Source organism: Aphelocoma coerulescens, chromosome 6, assembly GCF_041296385.1.
Source record: "Aphelocoma coerulescens isolate FSJ_1873_10779 chromosome 6, UR_Acoe_1.0, whole genome shotgun sequence".
In the NCBI taxonomy this organism is placed as follows: Eukaryota; Metazoa; Chordata; class Aves; order Passeriformes; family Corvidae; genus Aphelocoma; species Aphelocoma coerulescens.
In genome coordinates, this window is record NC_091020.1 from 14,061,005 (window position 1) to 14,086,867 (window position 25,863).

At 37.4% G+C, this 25,863-nt stretch overlaps 1 protein-coding gene across 12 annotated transcripts in view; it reads left to right on the top strand.

Moving 5' to 3' along the window:
- KCNMA1 (potassium calcium-activated channel subfamily M alpha 1) overlaps positions 1-25,863 on the top strand; it is a 447,551-nt gene that overhangs the window by 398,872 nt on the left and 22,816 nt on the right. For all 12 annotated transcript variants that reach the window (XM_069019298.1, XM_069019294.1, XM_069019295.1 and 9 more), the window contains 2 exons: positions 967-1,191; positions 4,348-4,540. In XM_069019298.1, coding sequence (XP_068875399.1) covers positions 967-1,191; positions 4,348-4,540 — 418 coding nt within the window. The remainder of the gene's footprint in view (positions 1-966; positions 1,192-4,347; positions 4,541-25,863) is intronic.

A 25,863-nucleotide genomic window follows, 5' to 3' on the forward strand; every position in this document is an offset into this window, starting at 1 on the left:
GAGAGGAAAATTTTGCAGTTCACCATTGTTTTAGTTTTGTTCCTTGGAAAAACTTCTGTGTAATGGTACCATGTACAGCTTCTTGGCAATATATCGATGGATCTCCAGCTACTTGATGGACTACAACAATGCCAAGACTGGCTCCAGAAATTAAGCTCATTTTTTCCTTGTGGCATTATTTAATCATCTTGGTGTTTGAGTTGCCTGCTCAGCTGACCTAAACAATGCAGAAATTAGTGCAAAAATTTATTCTCTCACTGAGACAAGAAAATAATTCTGGACATAGTTTAAATATTCTCCATGAGACCTGTTTCCTCAGTAAGTCCAGTTGGCCTGAAAATTTAGTATGAATCACAAACTTTTGCTTTGATTTTGTCACTGAGAGAAGCTCTGTGGACTATAGTGGGCATCCATTGTAAAGCAGAGCAGTGTAGAGCATTCATGGATTCCTTCTCAGGGTAACAGCAGCTTGTCTTTAAGTAAGAGCTTTGACTCTAAGAGGCTGTGGTCCTCAATTCACAAGATCTGAGTAACATCACAAAGCCCTACTAGGAACACTGGACACTCAATATTTCCTTTTCAAATTGGTCCTGAAAAAAACCCAGCTAGTGATTTTTCAACTAGGGTGTGACTTTGCATCTCTCTTCTATAATCCTTAGCTAAACCCACAGTACTTTGTAACCAGAGTCACAATCCACATGTATAGAAACTTACACAGGACCAAAATTTGATCCAATACAATGTCTTCCCAAATGCTGAAGGATTTGTGAACAAGAACAATTTTTTTTTTTCTGCTGAGCACATTTAATGAAGGATAAATAAAGGTAAAATGAACAGCTGTTACCAAACTGCTTCTTTGTGCATGAACAATATTGACAGTTGTATTTTTCCTGGTTTTAAACTCAATATATGATTTGATTCCCTTTGTTTCATTTTTCCTTTGTCGTTTTGTTTTGTTTTTTTTAGACTCGAAGTGAAGCAGCGATGACAGTTTTAAGTGGGCATGTAGTCGTTTGCATATTTGGGGATGTTACATCTGCTTTGATTGGATTAAGAAATTTAGTGATGCCATTACGAGCCAGCAACTTTCACTACCATGAACTCAAGCACATTGTGTTTGTGGGTTCACTTGAATACCTGAGAAGGGAATGGGAGACACTGCATAACTTCCCCAAGGTTTCAATCTTGCCTGTAAGTTCAAAAGCCATATTATTGATACTTTGTTACTTGGGACACCAACTGGACAGATTCATATTGACTTTGATCTTAGGCTTTTTTACTTTTGTCTGCTTATAGGCCTGAGGACTTAGATTTTCACTTTACTGTGTCTGTGAAAACAGAGCCCTGTGAGACCTTATTAGAAGATATTTGCTGCAGTGTTTGGTTCCTCATCATCCTCATTGGATGAATTTCAGCTGCTATCAGATGTATTAGCTGTGTTATGTATTGAACATTCACTGTAGTGCACTGCATGGAGCCGGTTCTGATGTTGTGATTTCCCTGACAGAACGACAGTAGTTATTTATGATATTATTTATGTATTTATACCCACAGAACCTTTGAAAAAAATATTGTTACTTTATCTCCTTAATATTTATACATATTCATGTATTTATATGTAAAGACCTCCTGTGGACTGGCCTGCTTTATAAGGAGCACTGCCATGGCATTTCAGTACAGAGTCCTGTATGGAAGTACAGCAAAACCTGATCCTTTTTAAATCAATGAAAAGCTCCTGTTGATTTTAGTAGGTACAACCACTAAAACTGCAAAGGTCCTTTTTCTCCTATGTGTCATTATGATTCACTCAAATGACCAAAATGTAGAATCAAGAGCTCCAGGACTAAACAATGAAGCCCTCCAAGCCAGTGATCTTAGGTGACCATAGCTGTAAATGACAAGTGGGAGCCCATGGTATAAGTATGAAAGAGAATGCTCTGCATGTTATTTGGTAAAGTTAGTTTAGATCTTTTTTTTCAGAAACAAAAATTATGGGTTTACTAGTTTTTAATAACTACATTTCAGCAGTTAAATAAATCAATGATGGATGTAACCTTAACTGAATAACTGGGAAAATAGCTATAGAATGAAAGGACTGTCTTTGCTTTTTGATTAATTCAGACTGTAGGTCTTTGTTACTGTAAATGCAGTTTTAGTGTTAGCCCTTGGCATTTTTCTGTAACCTGATCCAACAGATGGTGTCACAAGATTCTCTGCTGTCACAAAAATGGTGTCAATATCAGATTTGGTCAGTTAATATCCTCCTCTTTCTGCCAATTCCTTTTAATTCCAGTCACTGTGAAGGCTAAAGACTAGGGAATCAGAATTAAATTGATAATACTGTTGAACTATTGAGCAGAATAGAACCCTGCTACTGCTTCCAGTATATAATGTGTATCCATTATTATAATATGTTTTTGGAAAGTTTAGATTCTGAATTCTGAAGAGACATTAAAAAAATGTACACCAGCTTTACTTTCCCCAGTTTACACCAAAATTCAGAATAGCTTTAGATTGATTTTGACTTGAACAGCTTAAATAGATGATGCACCTTTAAAAATACAGAATATTATAAAGGAATTGTATCTCACATAGAAATCAAGGGTGCTGAAGACCACACAGACTTCATTACTTTTTTCCAACTTTTTTTTCCCCAGCCTATCTGGTTCAAAATGGTGATATAAGTTTAAAAATAGCAGCAATTTTCTGATCTAATTATACTAATTAAAAAATGTACTTAAGTTTCTGAGATTATACTTGTAGGAAATTGTGTTAAAGGAAGGCCACTTTCCTGCTTCTCTGTGCTTTGGTTGACAAAGTAAAACTTGCTGCTGCTATCTGATGGAGATGTGATTATAGCTGAATACAAAAACATTTGTTCTGGTTTAAAGAAAAAAATTGGAATTTAAAATCTGTATTAAAAGAGGCCTTTAGGCTGCTGAATAAACTCTTAAAAAGTAGGCAAATGCCAATTTTAAATATCCTCAGGCAGCCTTAATTCTGTCCCTTTGCATAAAATCATTAGGAGTGAGCCTTTAATTAATTACATTATTGCATATTATTTTTCCCCATAGGATTCCTGCTTCACTTGGTGTGCAGTACAGGCACAAAGAGCAGGATTAAGGTGGCTGGAATAATCGTGTTCTAACTTTTGAGCAGTTTATAATGAAATCATATCTGTTTGATACACATTGTTTTTCACGAGGTTTCATGCCTCAAATTATTGAAAGTTACATGGAATAATTAAGCTGGCAATCACTGAATGAGAATTGGGCTCTTCCTACACTGTGTGCATTTTAAAATCACTTTTGCAGTGAGTACTCTCAGTGGAGTTCAGGAGATACTCACAATTTATGATCAGGAGATGGAAGAACAGGGTCTTGTCTTGCTTTTAGGAAAGTCGCTGTGTGACAAGGGGACAGTTATGTCTCTTCATCATTAGGGTCTTTGGGAACCAAACCATGTGAGGCAGCAGAGCAGAATCTAGTTTCCATTAAAAAAAAGAGTGTTTTTCCTGAATCTCGCAGCCCCTGTGATGTAGACTTAATATTCTGTAACTATAGTTGTGGACTGTTGGATGTGAAAGGCATGTGTAATTTTAAACAAAAAATATGAGGTTAAGTGTCATATCTCAGTTTTGTTTACTATGAAAAAAATCCACAGGCTACCACAGCATTTTAGTGACTGCATTCTCTGATTGAGGATTGTGGAGCAGGGACTGTTGCACAAGTTGTGCCCATTAGGATAAAGTCCTGTTTCTGTTTCAAAGGGTTTAATCACACAGCTTTGAAGCTCAGTGTGTTTTCCTTCTAGAAGCACCAAAAGCGTGCTTCAAAAAGGATTAACCTTTTCTGTGTATTGCTTTAGGTAGAAAAAATAGCTTTATCCTGATTGCATTTCAAATGTGCTGGACACGTAATGCTTTCCTGTTTAAATTGCTGTTCTTTTGCCCAAGACCATTGTGACTTGGTAGTAGATAAATAGACATTTAAAACACCCCCATTGTTATATTCAGAGAGCCAGAGGTTGCCACATGATAGCAACTTAAATCAAGACAATTTCAAGTCACCGATGAGATGTAGAATGCTGGCATTATTCCTGTTTCTTGTTTGTTAGTAATAGCTTGACTGAGTATTGAGACTGAACCTAAAATGCTGCCATCAGCACCAACTACCCTTTAGATTAGCACACATCTCCTATTCCCCGGCACATAGTTAGACCAGCTTAATGTCAGAGCATAAAAAAGATACTTGTTAAATAATTTCCCAAAGCTCCTTCTCAATCTTTAATTTGTTTTTCTTTTTTTCCCTCTTCTGCACCCCTCCTTTTTTTTTCCCTGTGCCGAAGGGTACGCCATTAAGTCGGGCTGATTTAAGGGCTGTCAACATCAACCTCTGCGACATGTGCGTTATCCTGTCAGCCAATCAGAATAATATTGATGATGCTTCGCTGCAGGACAAGGAATGCATCTTGGCGTCACTCAACATCAAATCTATGCAGTTTGATGACAGCATTGGGGTCTTGCAGGCTAATTCCCAAGGTAAGGACTGCCCTATAATACTTCTCTGCAGTGCCTACAGGGGACAGGACCTGGCAGGAAGAATATCCCTCACTCAGTAATTCAAAGAACCCTACATCAGCTTGCTTGACAGTTAAACCTGCTGATTGGTATGATGGCTTTTAAAGGGACAGTCACGTAGTTCCTCTGCTACATCACAAAGCACATCATTCAGAGAAAAAATGAATGAACATGAAACTGGCATTTTTTCTCATTTTAAAATTTTCCTAGATAATATATAAAACCATCATTTTCTCACTGTGACTTTCTTACATGGGGATTTGCTGTTGTACAACCAGTGATAACTTGCAATTATTATTTGGAATACCTGAAGTTTCTGTCCAACAAAATTTCTTTTTATGTAAAACACATTGAAAACACAAGTTTGAGTAATACCAGCCAAAAAGTAAAATAAAAAAGGACAAGAACTTTAAATTTTCTTTACAGCTCTGGCACCTTCTTGCTCAAGAAGTTAACTGAGAGTTAACTCAAAGCTGATTTCTTCCCATGGTTTGAAATGTACTCATCCCATTTAAGGACGTTAAACAAAATCCTTCAATCTTTCCTGAGAGTAGGGGACTGATTCATAAGTAGCCAAAGGCTATTTTACACCATCTATGCAGCTGCAAAGCAGTCATAAGCACCCCAGCAACGACCATCAGAGTAAAAACAATCATCTCCCCATCCCTGAAGCGTCTTGCAGCTTATGCAGCTGAAGTCCTACCTTTGATAAACCTATTAGCTGCTGCAGTAAATATTCCCTCTGGATCTAGTTTTGCTATGAATGTAGGTGGAAAGGATTGTGCTTTGGTCTGCAGTTTCCCTGTGAGCCTGATCTAGAGGTAGTTTTCCCTCAAGGACTGTGAGTACTAAGATTAAGTTCAGGTTTTCCTCTTTACACTCTTATCAGGAAATAGGAATTATGTGCCAAAAATCAGAGGCTGCAGTGTAACTTCTTGAATATAGAAACTTGAACATAGAAAATTCTTTCTTAGAATCTGCATTAAAATGGTGGAATTATATTGTACCAGGAAGCTAAAAGTTTCAAGTTTTCACAGTTAGATCAGACAGTTTTCTGGATAAAAAGTAGATTTAGAGAAGAAAAGGAAGAAACTGGTTGTTTTCAATCCCATGAATGTTCAAAGTTTCAAATCTTTGGTCTGGAAATAATACAACTCCAAATATTTTAGAGTTCTTTCCTCATAAATTTGTGAGACCAGCTTGCTCACGCTCTGATAGCTTATAGTTATGATTAAGAAACTCATTGCAGAAGTGGAAGACAGGCACAGAGGTTCCTTTTTTCACTGATCTAGACCTGAGATTTGAAATTCTGTATCCCAAAACTAAATCTGTACTTTCACTACCAGGCTAATGGCTACTCTTTGATGAATCTCTCTCAGTCTCCTATCACACACATAATTAAAATAATCAAGAACCTCTTCTTGAGCATGAGCAGTCTGAGAGAATTTTCTGTCTTTGCTCAGAAGTTAGAGACATTTCCAGGACTGTTGTATTTACCTCTTGGTGTACACAGCATCTCACACCATCCCTCACTGAGGATGGAGGAAACTTACCAATATCCAGTCTTGTGCACTACATGAACACCTGTCATTTTTTACTCCCCATCCTTGGAGGCATTCAAGACCTGACTGCATAAAGCTCAAAGAAGCTGAGCTGACCTTGTAGTTGACACTGCTTAGAGCAGGAAATAAGACCGGAGACCTTCCAATGTCCCTTCCAGACTGAATTGTTCTGTGAATCTCTAATACCCAGGTTGCTGCTACAGCAATAGCCCCTATAGGTCAGGAAGTGTACACTGGCCATGGTCCAAATCCCTTTAGCCCTGTTAAATGTTGCTGATGCAGAGAAGAGGAGGAACAAGAGATGAGCATATTCTTAGAAATTTTTGACATTACTTCAGGTAAATACCAGATTGCATGTTGAAAAATAAAAGGTCATTCTTTCAGTAGCTGTTCTGGGGAAACAGGGCATGACACAAGGCAGGCAACCAGCAGCCTATTTTAATTGGGAGCACTGAATAAGGAGGGGTTCTTCCAAGCCGAGTTGCTTCAGAAAATAATTATCTTCACAGTAAATTCTCTGAGTATGATATCCACAACTCCTGAATTGGTTGCATTCCTTTCAGTACAGTAAATTTTCACAGAAGACCTTGAATAAAATGATTAGACTGTCAGAAGCAGTTAGATCAGTAGATAGCATAAATTTTACTGGAAATTATATGCAATGTGACATTTTTGTCTGTGAAATGCAGCTTTAACATACGGTGGACACAACTATCATGACAATTATATAAACTAGGTGATTCAACTTTTGCTGGTCAACAAGCAGTGTATTAGAACAAACTCAGAGATTCTTACTGGCAATTTAGTGCCTTTATTTACAGAGCAAGTTGTTATTTTTCATTTGTGTATTGCTTGACATACTTATCCTTAACACGTTAACTGACAAAAACTTCAAGTATTGCCAATCTTAGTTTTTCTAGATCTTATTGTATGATTTTGAATTAAGACATCTCATCAACATCGTGCTTTGGATCTTCTGTGTCATTGTTTTATGTTACTTCTGCTACTGATCATCAGAAACACTGGCATTAGAAAATCTGGAGGAATGGCAGAAGGTCAGTTGACCTGTGACAGGGTGTTGAAAAGAGAAGAAATAAAACAAAATATGTGAGCAGTCTGAGAAACGTATGGGCTGAGCTTCAAGATTTTTGGTGAGGGATTTAGCAGTATGACCTTACCCTTGCTATTCTGAGTAAATATGTTGTAATATATATGTATAGTTATGTAGTCACTGAGCAGTGGAATCTCATATGAAAACCTGATATATAATTTATGTTTACATTTCTGAGAAATAAAAATACAGTCATTTACTTGATAGGTTATTGAATGTACAAGGATCTTTCTAGTTTGTATCTGTGATTATTTCATTTCAGCATCAGGCAAAAGATGACACCAGTACAAGAAGGGTGCCATAAAAAGCAGGATGCAAATTTTATTTAACAATCAGATAAGCCATAATCGTTGGCAGGTGTTGAAGTACAGGGCTATATCTATAACTCCTTTGCTCTAAGTTGGTAGCAGGAGAAGAATCCACAAATTTTGGGATTTCATTCCCTTTTTCCCAGAGCCTTATCCTCATTACCTACTTTAACACCAAAGTCACTCCCAGTCCTAGGCATATAAGCATTCATCACTAGCCAACCCTCTGTATCCCTCCAAACATGCCCTTTCCAGCCAGGGACACAGCTTTGAAATGGAACCCTGGTGCAGTCCGAGAGGAAGGGTCTTGTAGAAGGAACAGGTGGGTGGACACATGAAGCAAGCTTTGCTGAAAGGGAAAGTTCTGTGACAATAGGGCTGCAAATTCCCAACAGATTAAGTTAACTGCTGAAAAATCAGCTCTGTATTATTCTGGGTTGCATCAACAAGGGATTTTCTCATTATTAGTTCAAGATGAAGTTAAAACACACACAGCCATTCTCGTACAGAAATGAAGACTTGAAGGTACCTCCTTATGGTGTTAAAATATCCCCAGGTTTTTGGACTGGTTAATAGTAATTATCTGGACCTTCTACAAGTAGTGTGGAAACACTTTTGTCCTCTGGCCTGCCTGCCTTGGATCGTAACTGATCCTGCAGAATTGCATCTTATCCAAGCACAGTGCTCTGCCTCGACCTTCCGCAGAAGAAAAATCCAACTCAAAGTTCCAAGACACAGGAAAAAAATAGTATTCTGGACCAGAGCTACAAATGACCTGGAGTATCCAGAGGGGATGGCAGTAAACTATCTAAGTTGTCAAATCTGTGTTCATCATCAGCTGTCTGGCAACATACGACCAAATGCATGGCTATAGACAACTACAAGTGGAAACAAGCTGTCTTCCTTAGGAGGAAAAGCTTACTAACAGTTCTGAAAGGATTTGCTGGTCTCCTTTACATAAAGTGTGTACTTCTACTCAAAAAGAATAGGCAGTTCTTTCAAATTGGACCTGTCCTGCTCAAAGTTCTCAGGTTGAAAATATTCTCATGGCTGTCTGCACTGATAGTTTCAAAGCTGACTGTGCAGCTCCGTAGGCTTGCTAGAGGTTAGGGCTGCAGACTCTAATGTCCTGAAAATGAGCTTTTGGAAATCATCAGGGCAGTTCATTGCCTTTGGGAGACCTAGAACCTAGATTCCAAGGACAGAAAGACCAAAGTGTATCCCACTGAAGCTGCAGCAAACTATTGCTTTCATTAAGATATCTCTGATTTTGAAGTACAGAATGCTGTAAAGAGGGAGCTTGGCCCACCTCTTCACAAAATTACTCATAAGCTCAGCCAAATGTCTTATTTGTGACAAGGAAGCCCTGTGTTTATCTTGATTTCCTCTTATAGATCTTGACTGATTGTCTTCCTAGAAAGATCTTAAAGAGGTATGTGTTTGTGTTGGAGAAAATGGTCACCCCTAGGTACTGGAGATTGGTTTTTACTGTCCTTTCTGTTTCTCATTCTGTTCCCTCAAATAGAAATTGAGATTATTTTATCAAGAAGTGTTTTGGAGAGCAGACCAGAGAACTTTAGACCCATAGTCATAACTTGTGCTTCTTAGTCATAACATTTTTCCAAAGCACCCATGAGGACTGAGTACGGGGTGGTTTCTTCCTTGGCTGTTAAGTTGGCAGACCCCCAGTAATTTTCCTTTCCTTCATTTTGTTGACATTTACATCCTTTCTTCTTCAAGTACCATCTATTGACTATTCCCATTTAGTTCTTCGTGTTTCTTGTTTTTTTCTTAGAGCCCTACATTGTGGGAATTTTACTTGTTATTTTATCCACCAGATGAACATGGCCAAACACAAAATATTTATCTTCAGTTGTAACTAAAGCTGCTATTTGGCTTTCTTCCCAAAACCCAGAAAGACAATTATACCTAACAGTTTAGAGATTTATAAATACTGTACCAGAGTAGCCTCTGGGTAGTAACTTTAGATATCCAACTCAATAATTTTCTTTTATTGGATAGTGATTTAGAGCTTATTTTGAGTCCTATATAATAAGAGCAGTACATTTCATTAAAAAACACTTACTAAACAATAAAGAAAAGTGATCTTATAGCTCCAAGCAGGTCTAAAGGACAGAAAGGGGAGGCTGTATAGTAACATTTTGTCCACAGACATTCTAAGACAGATCACAGTACAGCAGTGTAGATGTATTTCAGCAAAGTAGCAATTGCAGTTGTTTTCTGAATGACTTCAGCTTACGAGAATTTTCCCTGGGAATGCTATTTCTATAGATGAGCAATCTTTTTAGGGCCTTCATTTACAGTTCTCGCAGTAGATCCTCCAACAAGAAAGAATAAAGAGAAAAGCATTAAGATTGGATGAACTCCTGGGTAATACATTTCATACATCGTGGCAGGATTCTTCTGGGGAAAATCCTATAAAACCAAGTAAACATACTCAGAATTTTACACATGACTTTCAAGTGTAACAGATTGCACAAGGTAAAGTAGCCCCGTGCAAGTTTAATTTCATTTGATCCAGTTCCTTAAAAATCACTTTCAACTTCATTGTAATTTTTTGTTGGAGCTGTCTTAAACTTCGATTGAAAGGACAGAAGCAGCCAGAGTTTCATTATATTTATTTCACAATCTGATCATTAATTCTTATATTATTGCAATTTTTTATGGACTTAGGCTCACAATTTGCTGCAAGAAATTTATTATTAAGATGAATTTGAGATCTGGTTTCCATTGTGCTTGCAGATAATATATTCTTTTCCACCTCTCCTGATTAATAAATCTTAATTGCTTTACGTTAACAAAAAGGCAGAACAACCATATTATCGAGACTGAAAATGAGAGAAAATTCTTAAATAAGGGGAAAAGATAAATACTGTCTGAAGTTCTTTGTTAGCAAAGGGTTTGTGCCACTTTGATAACTGTATTGCAATGCTCTTAGAAAAAACTTTTTATAAATTCAAAGCAATAGTTTTATTCCTGAAGGAGGGGGGTTTAGTGAATGTTCAATCTTATTTCTCTTACTTTATAGTCATAAGTTTTAAAGTTAACATTTCAGAATATAGGTTTGGATAATCACAGATGCAGTTAATTTTTAGGCTGTTATGGAATTCAATATTCTGTGGCAACTCCAGCACTGCTCCTATGTTTAATTTGTTATATTTAATGAAAATGGAGGAATAAAGAACCTTACTTTCAAATACAGAAAATCAAACTCTATTTAGCTGCACTAAATAATTGCAGAGTTTAAGGAGCTACTTAACTTCCTTAGGAAAGCTTATGAGTAAATGCAGAATATTAAATGTAGATGTAATATTAAAAATAAATAAATGAATAATGCTGGCAAAAAGTGAAAGATTTGGGGTAGTTTTTAAAAGTGTCAAAGTGAGCTATGACACTAGCTTTATTCTTTTCAACCCTTAGATTCCTGTGTGTCTTTGTATATATGTTTAGACTGCAGAATGCTTGTTATACTTAAAGATAGCTCATAATTACCTAATTCACATATGTGTTTTGAAAGTCTAAGACAATATCAGTCCTACCAGTCACATTTGCAAAAATGGTATCTCGCATTGACATCAGGGTTATTGGTTTGCAGGACTGATAGTTTAGTTTAGGAGTTACACCTGATTAAGGAGGTTTTTTATACTGGGTTCTCAATGTTCCTTGCATTTTTGTTAGCATCGGTTGTTGCAAAAAAAAAAAAAAAAAAAAAAATAATAATAATAATCCAATAAACAAAATTTTCTACTTGGTTGATTGGTTATTTTTTAACTAACTGAATTTTGAAGTGTTTATTGTATTTACTATTTTTCAAAACAAAGGCAGACCATTCTAAGTAATGAAGTTAATAACTGAAAAATGAGATAAGGGCCAGACATGTCCCATATCACTATTTACTCACAAAAATAGTCCAATTTTTGAAGATCAGGTCATTGTGATAAATAACTCAGTATTACCTTTTTGCAACATGCACATAATTTCTTATCCTGCTGAACTAGATATATCAGCTGATAGCTGTTATTTATTTTATGGTAGCACACTGGAGCTCCAGATGGAATTAAGAGCTTGTTGTCATAGTCCTGATATATACAAGAATAAAATATGGCCTTTGCCCTGGCAAGTTTACAATCTGATGCCTTGCTTGTTCCAAAACTCATGTGCAATGTTATACAGGTTAATAAATCTCTCTGACTTCAATGAAACTGTCCACCTGTGTAAAGTTAGATTATGTGCAGGTCTTTGCAGGATTTGGACTTAAATAAACTAAAGAGACTGGGTGGGAGAGAGGCTTTTCACTCAACTTTTTTCCTGTGCTGTAGAAACCAGCTCTGTTAGGACCTTGCTGGGCTTCCAGTTTTCACATGAAACCCTTGACAGGAAAGGTCCCATGCAGCATCCTTCACGTTTTTTGTACTTTTCCTTGCACCTGGACACCAGTGTTGCCTGCTGGAATTACATACAAAAAGTAGTTTCCCACCTCCCTCAAAGTTTTCCTGGAAAGAGAGAAAAACTATTAAGAAACGAGGGTTTTCAATTCTGTTGCTTATAAAGCACTAAAAATGTGTTGGATGAATGGCTGGGAGAGACACATTTCTTTGACACAGTTTCTCTGTATTTGAGAAATGCTACAGGATTCTAGGCCGAATACCTTTAAGTTTCCACAATTGCTTCTTCCTCTTCTGCTTTAAGACACTTTCTGCTTCAGCCAGAGAAAAATAAAACTGGGTGAACTAGGTAGATAATACAGTACATCAAACGTGATCTCACACTTAAACTCTATTTAACCATCCCAAAACTGTTATAAATTGATGGTAACTCTATTTTATTATTATTTGCTGTTCAACATCTCAGAAGCAAACCCCCTATTATGAAGGTGTACTATTTTGTGCATTTCTGATGCTGAGGAATAAAAAAAACGCACTCTTTTTATGAGCATTAATTATACACCAGGCAAGGAAGCAATTGCCTCTATGTTATGAAATATTAAATCAAAATGCTTCCTGTTCCCAGATGTCCCAGAGATAAATACAGCAGTATTTTGAAGCCCCACTTGGAGCTGTTTTCCCTGCAAATTTATAGTTTTGTCTCCATTTTCAGAAAACCCTGTTTTATGTGAAGTATAGCACTCTTGGTAGTTTTTAAGGAGCAAACTCCTCTGGAGTTGCCTATGTAGGCAACAACTCTTATGTAGATTGCACACAAGGGATCTGAAGTTGAAAGGCTCCTTTAAGATGACAAATGGGTTGAAAGTGTTATTGTCTTTGATTGCATGCCTTACATCATCTGTATGTAGGAATAAGAGAGCTATACTTTATCTTTAGCCATTTTATAAATATTTAAGTCCTTATAGTTGCCTAAAGATATTAAAGCATATTTTACAGTAGTTGGAATATAAATATTATATATAGCACAAGATACCAAAGTAGTTTAATGAATTCATAATTTTCTGTTCACTTTTATTGGAATGTGTTTTATGTTCCAAAACTTCCATTTAAAGAATAAGAGACCATTCTGTTCCCTGACAAGATGTGAGCCAAAAGTGAATGTAATCAAGGTTCCTTTAAATGGTGATATGAGGCTTCAATTAGCAAGAAGAAAGGGAATGTGCGTATTAGAATGTACTGCACCAACCTCTGTGTTTTAAATTAAAAAATTTTTTTTTTAAACAAAACCATATGTAAGTCTTTAAGAAACTTTAAGGTGTTTTGCATCTCCCTCTGTGTATTTTCTAAAAGTTCTTAATTGCATAAGAAGATGCATATCTAGATCCAATTATACAAAGGAAATTTTTTTTAAATTTGAACTTAATTTTCAAAAATAACAAACCATAAAAATTTTATGACATTAAATGTGTAAAAGGCCTGTGTTTCATGGCTTTGAATACAAAAGTATGTTGAGGTTATAATTCTAAATCTTTCAAATTCCCATCAAATATAAAAAATTCTTTTTAATATTTCACAGTTTAACTATTTCCCAGTAGGAGTCCATGCTGGGTAATGCTTGCTAATTACCCATAACAAAAGTAGACACACAATGCTGGTAAAAACCTGACCCTTTGCATTTTAATGAGACAACAAGGATTTCATGAAGTGATGTTGTTTCAGTGGTTAATGGTGTCAGCAATGTTGTAATTGTAGGCTGAGGCACATTAGCTGCACAACCACATGTAGGCAGGGTTTCTCTCAACAGGCCCTTTGGAGAATAGAACAGGGTATTATCATTAAGCCTATGTCATTTGCATGCTGCTAATCACTTACTTTATTATCTTGTGTATCCATTGTCTTTCTTTAATTGCTCTTTAAATGAAAATTAAAAATAGTTCCAATGCCCACGATACTTGTGATAGCATCTTGATTATAAAGATAACTTCAAGAAAATGGAACATATAGATAATGTATTGCAGGAATACAAGATAGTTTGAAAGTTATGTACCACAGCAGGCAGCCTCATGGGTGTAATTCTGCTGTCTTTCTTTGCTTCACTACGTATTGTTTGCTTAATAAATGGTTATTTATATTCATAAAGGTGATGGGGTTTTTTCAGAGATCAGTGACACTGGTTTTGCTTTACTGTGGAAGAATATACACAGCTTCAGTATCTAGCAGACTTTACCAGTCTAATAGCATTACAGGAGAAAGAGAGATTTTTGTTGTTTCCAGTTAAATCCTAGTCTGTGATATCAATGCAGAAAAGTAGCATCTATCACCTGCTAGTGATTTGCAGAACTTTGACAGCTTTAGGATAAAATCTACAAAATTCTTGGCATTCTCTTTTCAAGATAGACCTGTTGATTAAAGTTCAACATGGTTAAATATGAGGCAGCCCAGACTTTCCATAACAGGCATTTTCTAAAAGCTTGTTAGCTTCTGGTTATCAAGAACCTGCTAGTTCTTTCAGCATCTGCATGGTGGGATATTCAGGCTGTCTTGAGGCACAGCCTTTTGTGGAGAATCAGTACTACTGTGCTCCTAATAATGTATTTTTGCAGCTTTTCAACATCTGAACAAACCAAAGCTGAAAAAGTAAATTATGAATTTTGTAAATGGTACGGTAAGATTTTTGGTGAAGAAAGTTCTGGGCTAGTTCTTGTAATTTGTTTTTATTCAACACACTCCAATAAGATTATGGCTAATGGGAATTTTTGCACTGGCTTGTTTAGAGACAAGATTAAGATATTATTAAAAGTCTGTAAAGTCACAGCACTACGTGATGTTTTGCAAACTTTTCTTAGAAGTTTGAAGTAGATCCTGTGAAAGTATAATGGAGATTTCACCTTTCATGTTGATTTGAAGTTTGGTTGCTTGTTTAAATTTTCTATTCAGCTTTAATTGTCAGGTACTCTAAATACTAATTTAGGACCATGATTACTGGTTAGGAGTGAGAGGGAGAGTATCCCTACAGTGTTAACAGCACACATCCTTTCTGTAAGTTTGACAGAGGTTTTCCTTAAACGCATAGACAGGCTTGTAGTAGGATTGGATGGCCACATCCTGTTTATAAATTCCTGCCAGTCTGCTTCTGTAACTTAGTCTCCAAGTGAGGGCAAAGATAGGCAGACATTTTTATAACAACTCCTCTGAAAATAAAGAAAAAGAGACTGAAATCAGGCAGTGTAGTGTGGGGCCTGAGAAACCATTGTTGGAATTGTTTATTGTTTGTTTGAGGACAGATTAATTGGACTAACAACACTAGTTACATTCTTGAGAACAAATTTTCCATTAGCCACAAGTGTGAGCTTGCTCAAAAATGATTTATGCTGTAAACAAAGGCAAATTCAGAGCAGGTGCTTGGCCATTTTGTTTAACATACTCAGCAGTGCATTTTAGAAACTGTATATATCTGTTGTAAATCCTCAATAATTTGCAAATATTTTCTATTCCAACCTTTAATTAAGTCTACAGTTCTTTAGTGGCAATGTGAACTCATCTGTCTGGACATATCTTCCATTTTCAGTGGAAGATGTAGACTGAATTAGATAGACAGAATCCTTCTAAAAATTTAGAATGTGTCTAGATTTTTTTTTTTTATGGTATCTTGCTCACTGTATCACATGTAAGTAAGGCCTTAAAATTTGTCTGCAGATTTGTATTTTAAATTGGCCCAAAATCACCACTTCTTAAACTACCCCACTAGCAACAAAACTCCACATTGCAACTTGAATATTTATTCTCAGAATCCTATCAAATAACAGTGAATAAACCAAAGACTCTCAGAAATACTCAAAATGCCTAATTGAAAGGAAAGCTATTTCCAGTGATATTGGTACTAAAGAAATTAAAACAGGGAAGCAAACATTTTATTTTTCATCAACCCATTTAACTCACTAGTAACCAATAATGGATAGGAAAGTTAATGTGTTAAGTGTTTGTAGAGATCACAGTAGTGTTTAGATGCATGGATGATAGTAAGTAGTCAATACTAAAAACCAAAAAACCACAACAAAACAAACAAAGACAAACAAAACCCCGCAAAAAAAACTGCTGGAAATTTTCAGGATGTCTGTACTGGGACTGGATACCATAGTATACATTTTATGATTGCCATTTAGTTTTCACTGCTTAAAGAATACCACATTACATTTTACTGTTATCACTGTCTTTACCAGCTTGTTTGCTAGTGTAATGGGTTTTGGATCCCATATAAATAAAATAAATAAGGGGCTGGTGTAGAGACACTTCTGCTGATACTTCTTTAAATATAAAAAGACATTTGAGCTGTAAGAGGTAAGCAAAACTCTTCTAGATTTTAGAAAAAAACTCTGATAAAATAATAAGTCATTCTGTCGTGATAAGGAATTCATTTTCTTTTTAACATTAATGTTTGTAAGAGGAGAAGGACAGTGAGCCAAAACTGTGCAAACTCAGCAATGGAATTTTCATCTTAAGACTGTACCTCCTCATTGGTTTTGTGAATACTGTTCCTTTTTTCTTGATATATTCAAGCAAATTACCTTTTTATTTACACTGCTGACTGTATGCTTCAGATACTCTTTCTCCTAGAACGGCCATCAGAGGCATAACTTGCTCTCTGAATTCTGGATTCTGACTGAAGCAGGGGTTCCCACACTTTCCAGATTGGGTGAACCAGTGATACCAGTGCTATCACTGCTGTTCCTCAAGCAGTTTTGTTGACTGTACATTTGTAACTAATATATTGCTAGTGGTACATCACTCAAGAATACTTAATTAGAGAGCTACTTTCAATTCCTTCTCATTCCACAACTGCACAATTTGTATTTGGATTTTTTTAAATAGAGAAAAAAAAAAAAAGGGAGTGGAAAGAAAAGGCTGTGTGCTTTACTGTACTTTCCAAGGGAAGTTGGTTGAGTTGGCATTGTATAGACTGATATAGTTAAAATCAACCTGATATTATTTTTCACACATTATATCTGCAAAGATGTCTTTAACAGGCATGCTACTCTGAAGTTGTGTGCTACAGAAGGCAGTATTTGAATGACAAAGAGCATGACTGATTTTTTTTTTTCCCTATTCATGATGTTCAGTTTGGAGTTCTGGTAAAAATTTTGGCTTGCAGAAAGCCTTTGTAGTGGTATGCTGGAAGCTTGAGTGCCAGAATTAAATTCGGTGTTAAAGCCTCTTTAAAAGAAAATATATTCACACATGAGCACAGGATCCATGTTCCTTCACTATGACCATTTACTAAAGCCCTGAAATTGTGTAAGCATGTATTTATTTTTTAATCACCTGCCTACTGGCACTTGACTATGTGCATAAGACAATCTGTCCACTAGAAGGTTCTCTAGGATTTGGTGAAATCTGGTAGGACAGGACATGTGCACAATGTGCTCTCCAGTCAGCAGGCTTTGAAGAGTTGCATTTTACAATATAGAGTAACGCAGGAGAGGAGCTTTTGTATACTTGCAAATAGATTAGACTGCAGGAAATATGCAGGAGGGCTGTGAAGCACACCTGCCAGATAAATTAGAGGTGGTCTTGATCTGAATCCAACCTGTCTCAAAGCTCAGCTCTGGGAATTCTGTTCAGATGTCTTTGATAAAATGGGGCTTTAGCCTTCACAGTTCAAACTTTGATCCCCAAGACAGCCTTGAATGTGGGATTTTAGTTTTGACCCAGCCTGTAGAGAAATTAATGACATTTTACTGTAGGTTTCCAGCTCAGTTCCAGCTTGAGTAATTTGCAAGTCTGCTGGCACTATTTAGCCCACACAGACCATGAAGTCGACCGTAAGTAAGTCCAAGTTGATGGAAAAACAATAATGCTAGAACAGAGTGACAGATGTTGATTATCACAAAATGTCTGTTTAAGCATTTTGTATGTATCCATTTCCTCACTGCAAACACCTGAAATTTTTTTTAGAAGTTACAAAGTAATTATACTTAAAGATGTGGAATTGTCTGCTAAAGAAATTGTCAGAATACATATTCCAAAAAATGACTGCTGTCGTTATTACTGTTGCTGCTCAGGGGAGCTGTTCAGATGCCTCATTTATTGGAGCTTAATAGATTAAAAGTCCAAATTGAGTCTCATGATATAAACCTAATCAAATTCTAATCTGCATAATTTTCCCATAAGCAGCAATGGGAAATTGGTTTAATTTATGTTTCAGTAGTTGCCAATCAGATGTTGGACAACATTGTTACTTTTATTTTTCAAGTATTTTAATTGATTGAATTTTTATTGCTATGATAGCTGGCTTTGCTCTTCCTTTAACACTAAGGAAAATTTACTTTTTTTGATATAATGACAATGTAGAGTCTCACCTAACATGCCGATATATCATTTTTAGTGGTGAGTTTTCCATTTTGTTTCTAGTTACTGGATACCTGTCTCTCTAAACTAGGTAATATAGCTTAATTTACTTGATAATTTTTATTCAGCATATTTATTTTTGCCTGAGGTCTAAATATGCAGGGTTGATTAATGATGAAACTGAAAAGAGTTTGACATCATTATATACTAAATCATTTTAGCTGCAAACCTGTGCTACAGGTAGATGCTACCAACCTTGTGCCCTAGAAGCACCTAGTGTAGAAAGCTATTAAATGGTAAATGGAGAGTAGGAACAATTAAAAACTAAAGTTTGTAAAGCAAGTAGCTAAAAAAAGGAAATTTAGTTTTGTTTACTCTATAGAGAAATAGAGTTTCCATTCAGGCAGACTTAAGGGAAGTGCTATGGCTAGTGAATACGTATTATCTTACTTAAAGTGAGAAAAGTAGCAAAGAGTGAACATCAAGGCTATGCTCTGCAAAGCATTAATAAAGAAAGCCCATTTGTTTCGGTAGTTTTGGGTTGTGTAAGCTTGTGCTGACCCTTGGCAGAGTTAGGGTTTGGGTAATTACCACATAAGATTTTGTGAAGGGAAAAAAATTTCTACAAAGCCAACAACAAAAAACTAGGCAGTTGCAGGTGGACTTAATTTTTTAGGGTGTGTATGATAGTGAAACTCAAAATGGCACTTAAACTGGGGAAAGATTTATGTAAGTACCTGTGAACAAACCCCCCTCTAAGTTAAACATGATTCTGCCCTAGGCTTAAAATATTATGCTCTTCTAATTTATTATGCTGTTCACAATTGAAATGGAATCAATGTGGTGTGATTCAGTGCTAGACCTCAAGATGATGAAACTCCAATCCTTCTCTTGATCTTTGTTTTAACAGCTTAATTCTACCTTGTTAGAGCAGCCCAAGAACCAGCAGACGTATAAATCATTTACACTTTCAGCACACGGGGCCACTAACTCATCCAGGAATGGATCTCACACTTTGGGGAGCAGAAACTGGCATTGATCCCACTGCCCTGTGCTTCCATTAGAGCTTTGATTTGGACATCTTGACTATAGGTTTCTGTAATTCAGCAGAAAGGGGACAAAGGGACCTTAGAGAAGAGCACTTTCTTGGCAGGAAGATGGCAGCTTGTTCTCTGTGACATTGTCTCTCAGAATTCAAAGCTCCAAGCGTTGTTCCAGCTCCAACCCAAAGCATTGGAGGGTTGCTAAAGTTGAGAAAGTTATCCTCCTTTAGCCTTCACTCTCTGTAGATTTACCTTGGCCTATATTTGGGGCTGGAGCATCTCTGAAGATGCTGTAGTCTCTGAGAGAGCTGGGAGCTTATGTAGTCACATCTGGTCTCCTGCATTCCTCTCCTTTTCCAGACCTTTAGTGATAATCTCCAAGAGATTATTAGATCTTCAGAAAAAATCACAGTAAAAGCCAGAACTGAACCCAGAATTTAGGATTTCCAGGTTCTCAGGCCAAACTGAAACTCTGTCTCAGACGACATGGGACACTGAAGCTAGAATTGTTTCTAAATTGAATGGCTGTAACAGATTCCCATGGATGTCAGCAGCTCTTTAGCTGCATGACTGCTGCTGAACTTTCCAGGTATACTCAAGGGGCTGTACTTTGGAGAATAACAGGTATAGTCTATCATTCAATTGAATTCACAGGAATATTAATGACATTGTCAGCAAACAGTAGCAAAGGGATACAACTGTGAGGTCCTTTTTGAGAATTATTTCTTTTTGGCTGGCTCTGCTTAATGAAAATACTTGTCCCATATTTCTGCATGATAACTTGTTGGGGGTGTGTTTGGCAGTTCACCACTTACGTGTTATTCATATATGCTCAAAATATTATTGTTATCTCATATTCCTTAGGTGAACCAGAGGTAGCTAAATGCATATATGCTTTTTAAATTATATTTGAGGACTTTAGTGCATATATCACCTGGTGAATGCTATGGCATCTTTCCTTAAAATAGCATTATTTAAAGGGCACTATCAATTTACAAGGTGCTTTAATAACAAGGCCACAAATTTTAGGTCTGCCAAGTGGATTTTCAGTTTGGGAAAATGCCTTCTGCCTGCATAGTTTAGTAAAACATACATGCTTGAAAAGGAAGGGAGGCAAAGGAGAAAGGGGCAGAGAAAAAGGGGAAGAGAATCATAAAGGATCAATTATGATCCTTAAGAACAGAAGATATCTTATAAATGTAGCATAAAAATCCATTTTGAGAATGTGCCCATCTGGGTCTTGGTGGAGTCAGTGGAACAGAAGCTGTGCACATCCACAGGACAAATTTCCCTCTATATCAAAACCCCAGTGAACCTTTATTGGTCCCCTCAGGAAACTTAAAGAATATATTTACTGCTATGAAGGGCAAACCTTCCTGCATTTTGTGGGACATTACTCAGTGCAAAGAAAAAAAAATTAGTGGTTTATGGCCAGCACAATCAGCAGATCATTTGGCCATCAGGCCAGTTGCTCACACATAAACAGAGCAAAATTGGTGGTGCTTTCATGGCATGTTTAGCCATGCCAGCAATCCTTAATTTTGAACTTCATCACAGTGCCACTGTGGCTCTCAGAATACCAACACATTACTGCTGAGCCACAGCTAGTGCCTCCCTGGGAGGACCACGGGTCAGCCTGGCTCAAGAGGCACAGAGCTGTGCGCAGTGCTGCTCATCCCTTTACAGGTGGTATTCGTAAGGGACAGTGAGGTTTTACAGCCACCTGGCCATGCTGAGCTTGGAGCAGGGCAGCACCTGCATCCCCTGGCAAAAAGAGCTTGCCTCCTGTTGGGGAGGAATCTTCCCTGGTGTTTTTCGACAAAGATGAGAACATCTTTAAGACTTAGATTTTTTCCTCTGATGTAATTGGTTGTTTTTTACCTACTTTGTGAGAAGTGGTATCTTAGAGGGAGCCAGGAAATGCTCAGAATCAAGACACTGAACGAGCAGCTTTCTGCAGAGAACTGCAGGAGGCTCAAACTTCTTTATAGCAGGTAGCTGAGTTAGGGCATGGGAGTCCCTGCCTCTCAGGGAGGGAAGGTGCTGCCAGGAGGGAAGCAGTGACTGCTGGCCACCAGGCCTCCCTGATTTGGAGTATGTCAGGAGCCTAAAACCTGTGTTCCTCTCAGAGCCATGATACACTTACACCATTGCTTGGCAGCATCTTGTTTTGGAGACGGACAGGGGTGGGCTGCCTCCTATTGAATCTTCCTCAGTTTGATAAGGGAATTGCTTATTGCTCTCTCCAGCTACCTGAAAGGAGGTTGTAGTGAGCTGGGGGTTGGTCTCTTCTGCCTGGTAACAAGTGAAAAAACAAAAGGAAATGGCCTCAAGTTGTGCCAGGGGAGGTTTAGATTGGATATTAGGGAAAATTTCTTCAGTAGAAGGGTTGTCAAGCATTGGAACAGGCTGCCCAGGGAAGTGTTGGAGTCACCATCCCTGGACATACTTAGGAGACATTTAGATGTGACACTTAGTGATACGGTTTAGTGGTGAACTTGGTAGTGCTGGGTTAGTGGGTGGACTTGATAAAGGTCATTTTCAACCTAAATGATTCTATAACTCTGTTGGGGTGATTGTCACTATAGCCAATGGTGGTGGGTCGACTGTGACTGTCAACTGAGTCCCACAGTAAGAAAAAAAGCTGATGGCCTGAGGTAAAGCCAGTTTATTAAGTGAGGAAAACAAAAACAAGCCACAAAAAAGCAAAATTCAAGCGATACAAAGTCAACCAGTCACCAAGTACAGCAATTTAGTACCAGATGCAGTGACTGCCAGAAGTGATACGGGTTTACTGTACCTTACCTCCTAACTGTTGGCAAAGAGAATTCCCTTCACCAGAAGCCCCCCCATTGTCACCGCATTTCCTTTCATGGGGACTGTGCTCAGACTTGCACAGGCATGTGAGTTTTACTGTAGAAGTTGATCCTTTTAAGCAGTTGTAGCCAGAGCTCCCTCAGTTGTTTGTTGAACAAGGAGACACTGTTTGTAAGATCACAACTATCAGCCCTGTTTTACGATTTTTATGAGCATTAATGGAACAAGGTTTGGGGACTGAAGGAGAAAATGGAATATGAAAAGGAAAATGAAAAGAGGCTGTGAGGAAAGCATGTCATTTCTAAATGAATGCTCTGTGCAGAGGAATTGAATCTTTTCACAGCTGAAAATGGATCTTAAATCTGATGCCTTAGCTTGTTTCAGCTTCTGTAATGAAATAGTTTCCCTAATACCCTGTGACCTGAATTTCTCCCTGCTTTATGGGTGCTATTCCTTGACGTACAAACCTGTATTTTCTCAAGTCAGCATTTGATGATGGATGTCAAAATACAGGTCATGTATTATGCATATAGCATTACCGATTTAAGGTGTTTACTTGTCAAGTTGAAGAAATTCAAAAATGTCACATTCACTGAATCTGCACAGCTGTCACTTGTAGTTTTTCATGCCTTTAAATGAAAGTTCTGATAAAGCAGGTTAGTTTCCTGCCTTTTTTTTTTTTTTTTTTGGTTCTGTCTTCTGGAGGAAAAAGTAGACAGCCTATGTATGGAAATTACTTGGTGACTTGGGAGCAGGAATGTGTCTTGAAGGTGTTCAATGTCTTGTGACTCTAAATATAAGCACACAAAGTCCCCAGATACACCAGTTTTCCTTTTCCTGAAAATATTGCAAGATTTTTATATTTCTTAAAAGTATATTTCTAGAAGTGTCTGAATTAAGTACGAGCAAGGAAATTAAATTCTCAGATACTTCTCACGTCTTTCAAGACAGTAGGATGAAAAATATTAAGGCATGAGTCTATTTTTCATTCAAGGAGAAAACAAGATCCCTTTAGCATGCTTCCTGCATTTCAGACTGAATGCACTATGTGTGCAGTGTGCAATTACAGAGCTTCTGACAGTCTGTGTCTAACAAAAATGCCACATTTACTTCAATCTCCTGACACCATCCCAGGAAGACAAATATTCTAAGGGTTAGAGAGGTGGCTACAAATGGCCTTCAATGGAGAGTGTGTGTGTCTCTGTGTGTGTGCACATTGCAGTGGAGGGGAGGCAGGAAGAACTTACACATTTAGATGAGTTATGCTGACTTACTTCAATTTGCTTTAACAGGTAGGGAAATACTGATGTGCTCCTACCATCTGAAGGGCCTGATTCACTGGAAGGTGGTTTAGGAAATGCATCCTGAGACGGGGGGAGGAAAGGCTTGAGGAAGAAAGGGAGAAGCAGAGCCTCTAGGGATACTCCCAGCAGTACAACCCCTAGAGTGCATGAGGACAGTATTAGCTCTATTTTCTTTTAGATAAGTGAGTCTGAAAAGTCTTGTTGTTGCCATTTTGACTTGCAATTCAGCAGAGGGCCCAACTTAACTGCTCAAGGACTCTTCAGCTACCTGAGCTTTTTCTAATGCAGCAAAGGCTGTATCTTGCATTTCCTAACAGAAAGCATTCCATAACAGAATGCAAGACTTAAAACACTGGATCCTGCTGCAGAGGGAGGTGTTACACCTCCCCTCAGATACCCACCTGTCCTCAGAGAGCATTTCCTCCCTTTGGAGTCCCACTTTAATTTTTCTGCTGTTGTGAGAGTGTCAGTGTTACCTGTAAGTTATGAGGTGATGACTGAAGGACCTCCATCAGATTCACTTGGTGAGCCTGAGGAATCTCGGGCTCTGCCATGAAGAGGTAAACATTCAAAGAGCCAAAACAGCTCTCACTCATATTGCCAGATACAAGGAAGCATCTGCAAACCAAAACTGGCTGGGACTGCAGCTCACTGTCACCAAGCTGGTCTTCTTGAGTTCAGTATTACATGACTGACTGTTAACATTTCCCATTGCCTCTAAGAAATTTGCTTTCTAAAGATTTTCTATCCACTGGTAATATTATATAAAATTTCTTTACTCACTTAGGTTTCTCTATGACAATGCTTTTGTCTTGCAAGCCTGTTGAAGATATCATATCCACTTCTATTCTCCTGAGGAATTTCTTCACAGACTTTCACTCCCTTTTTAAGCTATCCTGTCTGTACAATCACCATGTTGCATCTAGTTTTCTTGTGATAGAATGACATTCATACCAGTACCTTCTGCAGAGCTAAGAAAGTCTCTTCCCAGTGATTCTAGTTTTGTTACCTGTATATTCTATATGTGATACAGACAAAACATAGGGATAGATGAATGGAAAGAGAAAATTAAATCCCATTAAATCAAGAAGCCCAGATCTAGTGGTCCTTGTAGTTTAGGGGCAATTTAAGAGTGATGTAATTATCACTGGAAGAGAACCATAAATCCTTAAGACAATATAAAACCAGTATGATATGCTAACAACTACAATTTAGTTTAGAGATTTCGTGGTTTTTAAATTGGTCCCCAAATGGAAGAAAGATAAGGTAGATAATATCATATCAACTTCTGAATTCACTAACAGGTGAATGTATCAATGAATTTAATGGAGCGAAACAGTTTCCACACTGCAAGAAGGTAGTGAAATTAAGTCAGGAATTAATTTGGCTATGATTAGTTTAGAATAAGTATGTGGAGAATTCAGAACTAGTGACAGAGGACCAAAAGTCTGTCCCTGGATGTCGGGTGTGAAGTCAAAGAACTTGGGAACAATATGTCCTAAAAAAAAAAAAAAAAAAGAATTTTCTAAAAAGTGTGGCTTAAAGTGAGCTTGGCTCAATCCTATTTGTCTGTCTGTCCTAGCAGACAGATATTTGCCTAAAAATGCTGCTTTGACATTGGTCTACATGAAACCATAAAGTCAGAAGTCACCTTCTAGCTTCACCGTCACTTCTGCAATGAGCATTCCCATGCTTTCTGTAGCTTTACTGGACAAGGGAGATAGAATGCATTAGTCTCAATGGTGAATTTCCACTCCTGCTATTGCATGAGCTTTTGTATAACTACCTATTTTTCATTACTTACAGTCAAACTCCAAATGGTTTTGCCTGAGTATTTTTTGTTTAAAGAAAAAAAAAATGGATAAAAAATGTTCAATGTCAAGAGCTCCATTTCAAACTGTAGAGACTCTGGCTGAGTCAGACTGTAGAGACTCAGTCTTTTTTAAAGGTGAATGTTGCTGGTCTCCAGATTTTGTTTTTCCTGTGAGTGCCTTCCAGCATGTTTCCTCTTCCACCTTTGTTTCCTTCACATCATCACTCTTTTCAGTTCTTTTCAAGCAATCTTCTTACATACCATTTGAAAACATGTGTCTTTTTTCTTCCATCCTTTTTGTCTGTTAGAATGGACCCTTCCATCCCAGTATTCCTACAACTGTAATCCTCACAGAAATGCATATTATAAATGGTACACATGAAAATTGCAAAAACCCTAACATGGGTGGGTGGTAGTGCTCCTGGAAAAGTTTGATTATTTTAAATCTTGATTTCTGATCAAACCTAAAACTGGCTAATGGAAGCAGTTTGTTCCTCATGGTTGTATTACCGTTTACAAACAGTACTCTTTAAAATCTTAATTGCTGTTTAAGGAAAGGTGTTTGTTTCGAGATT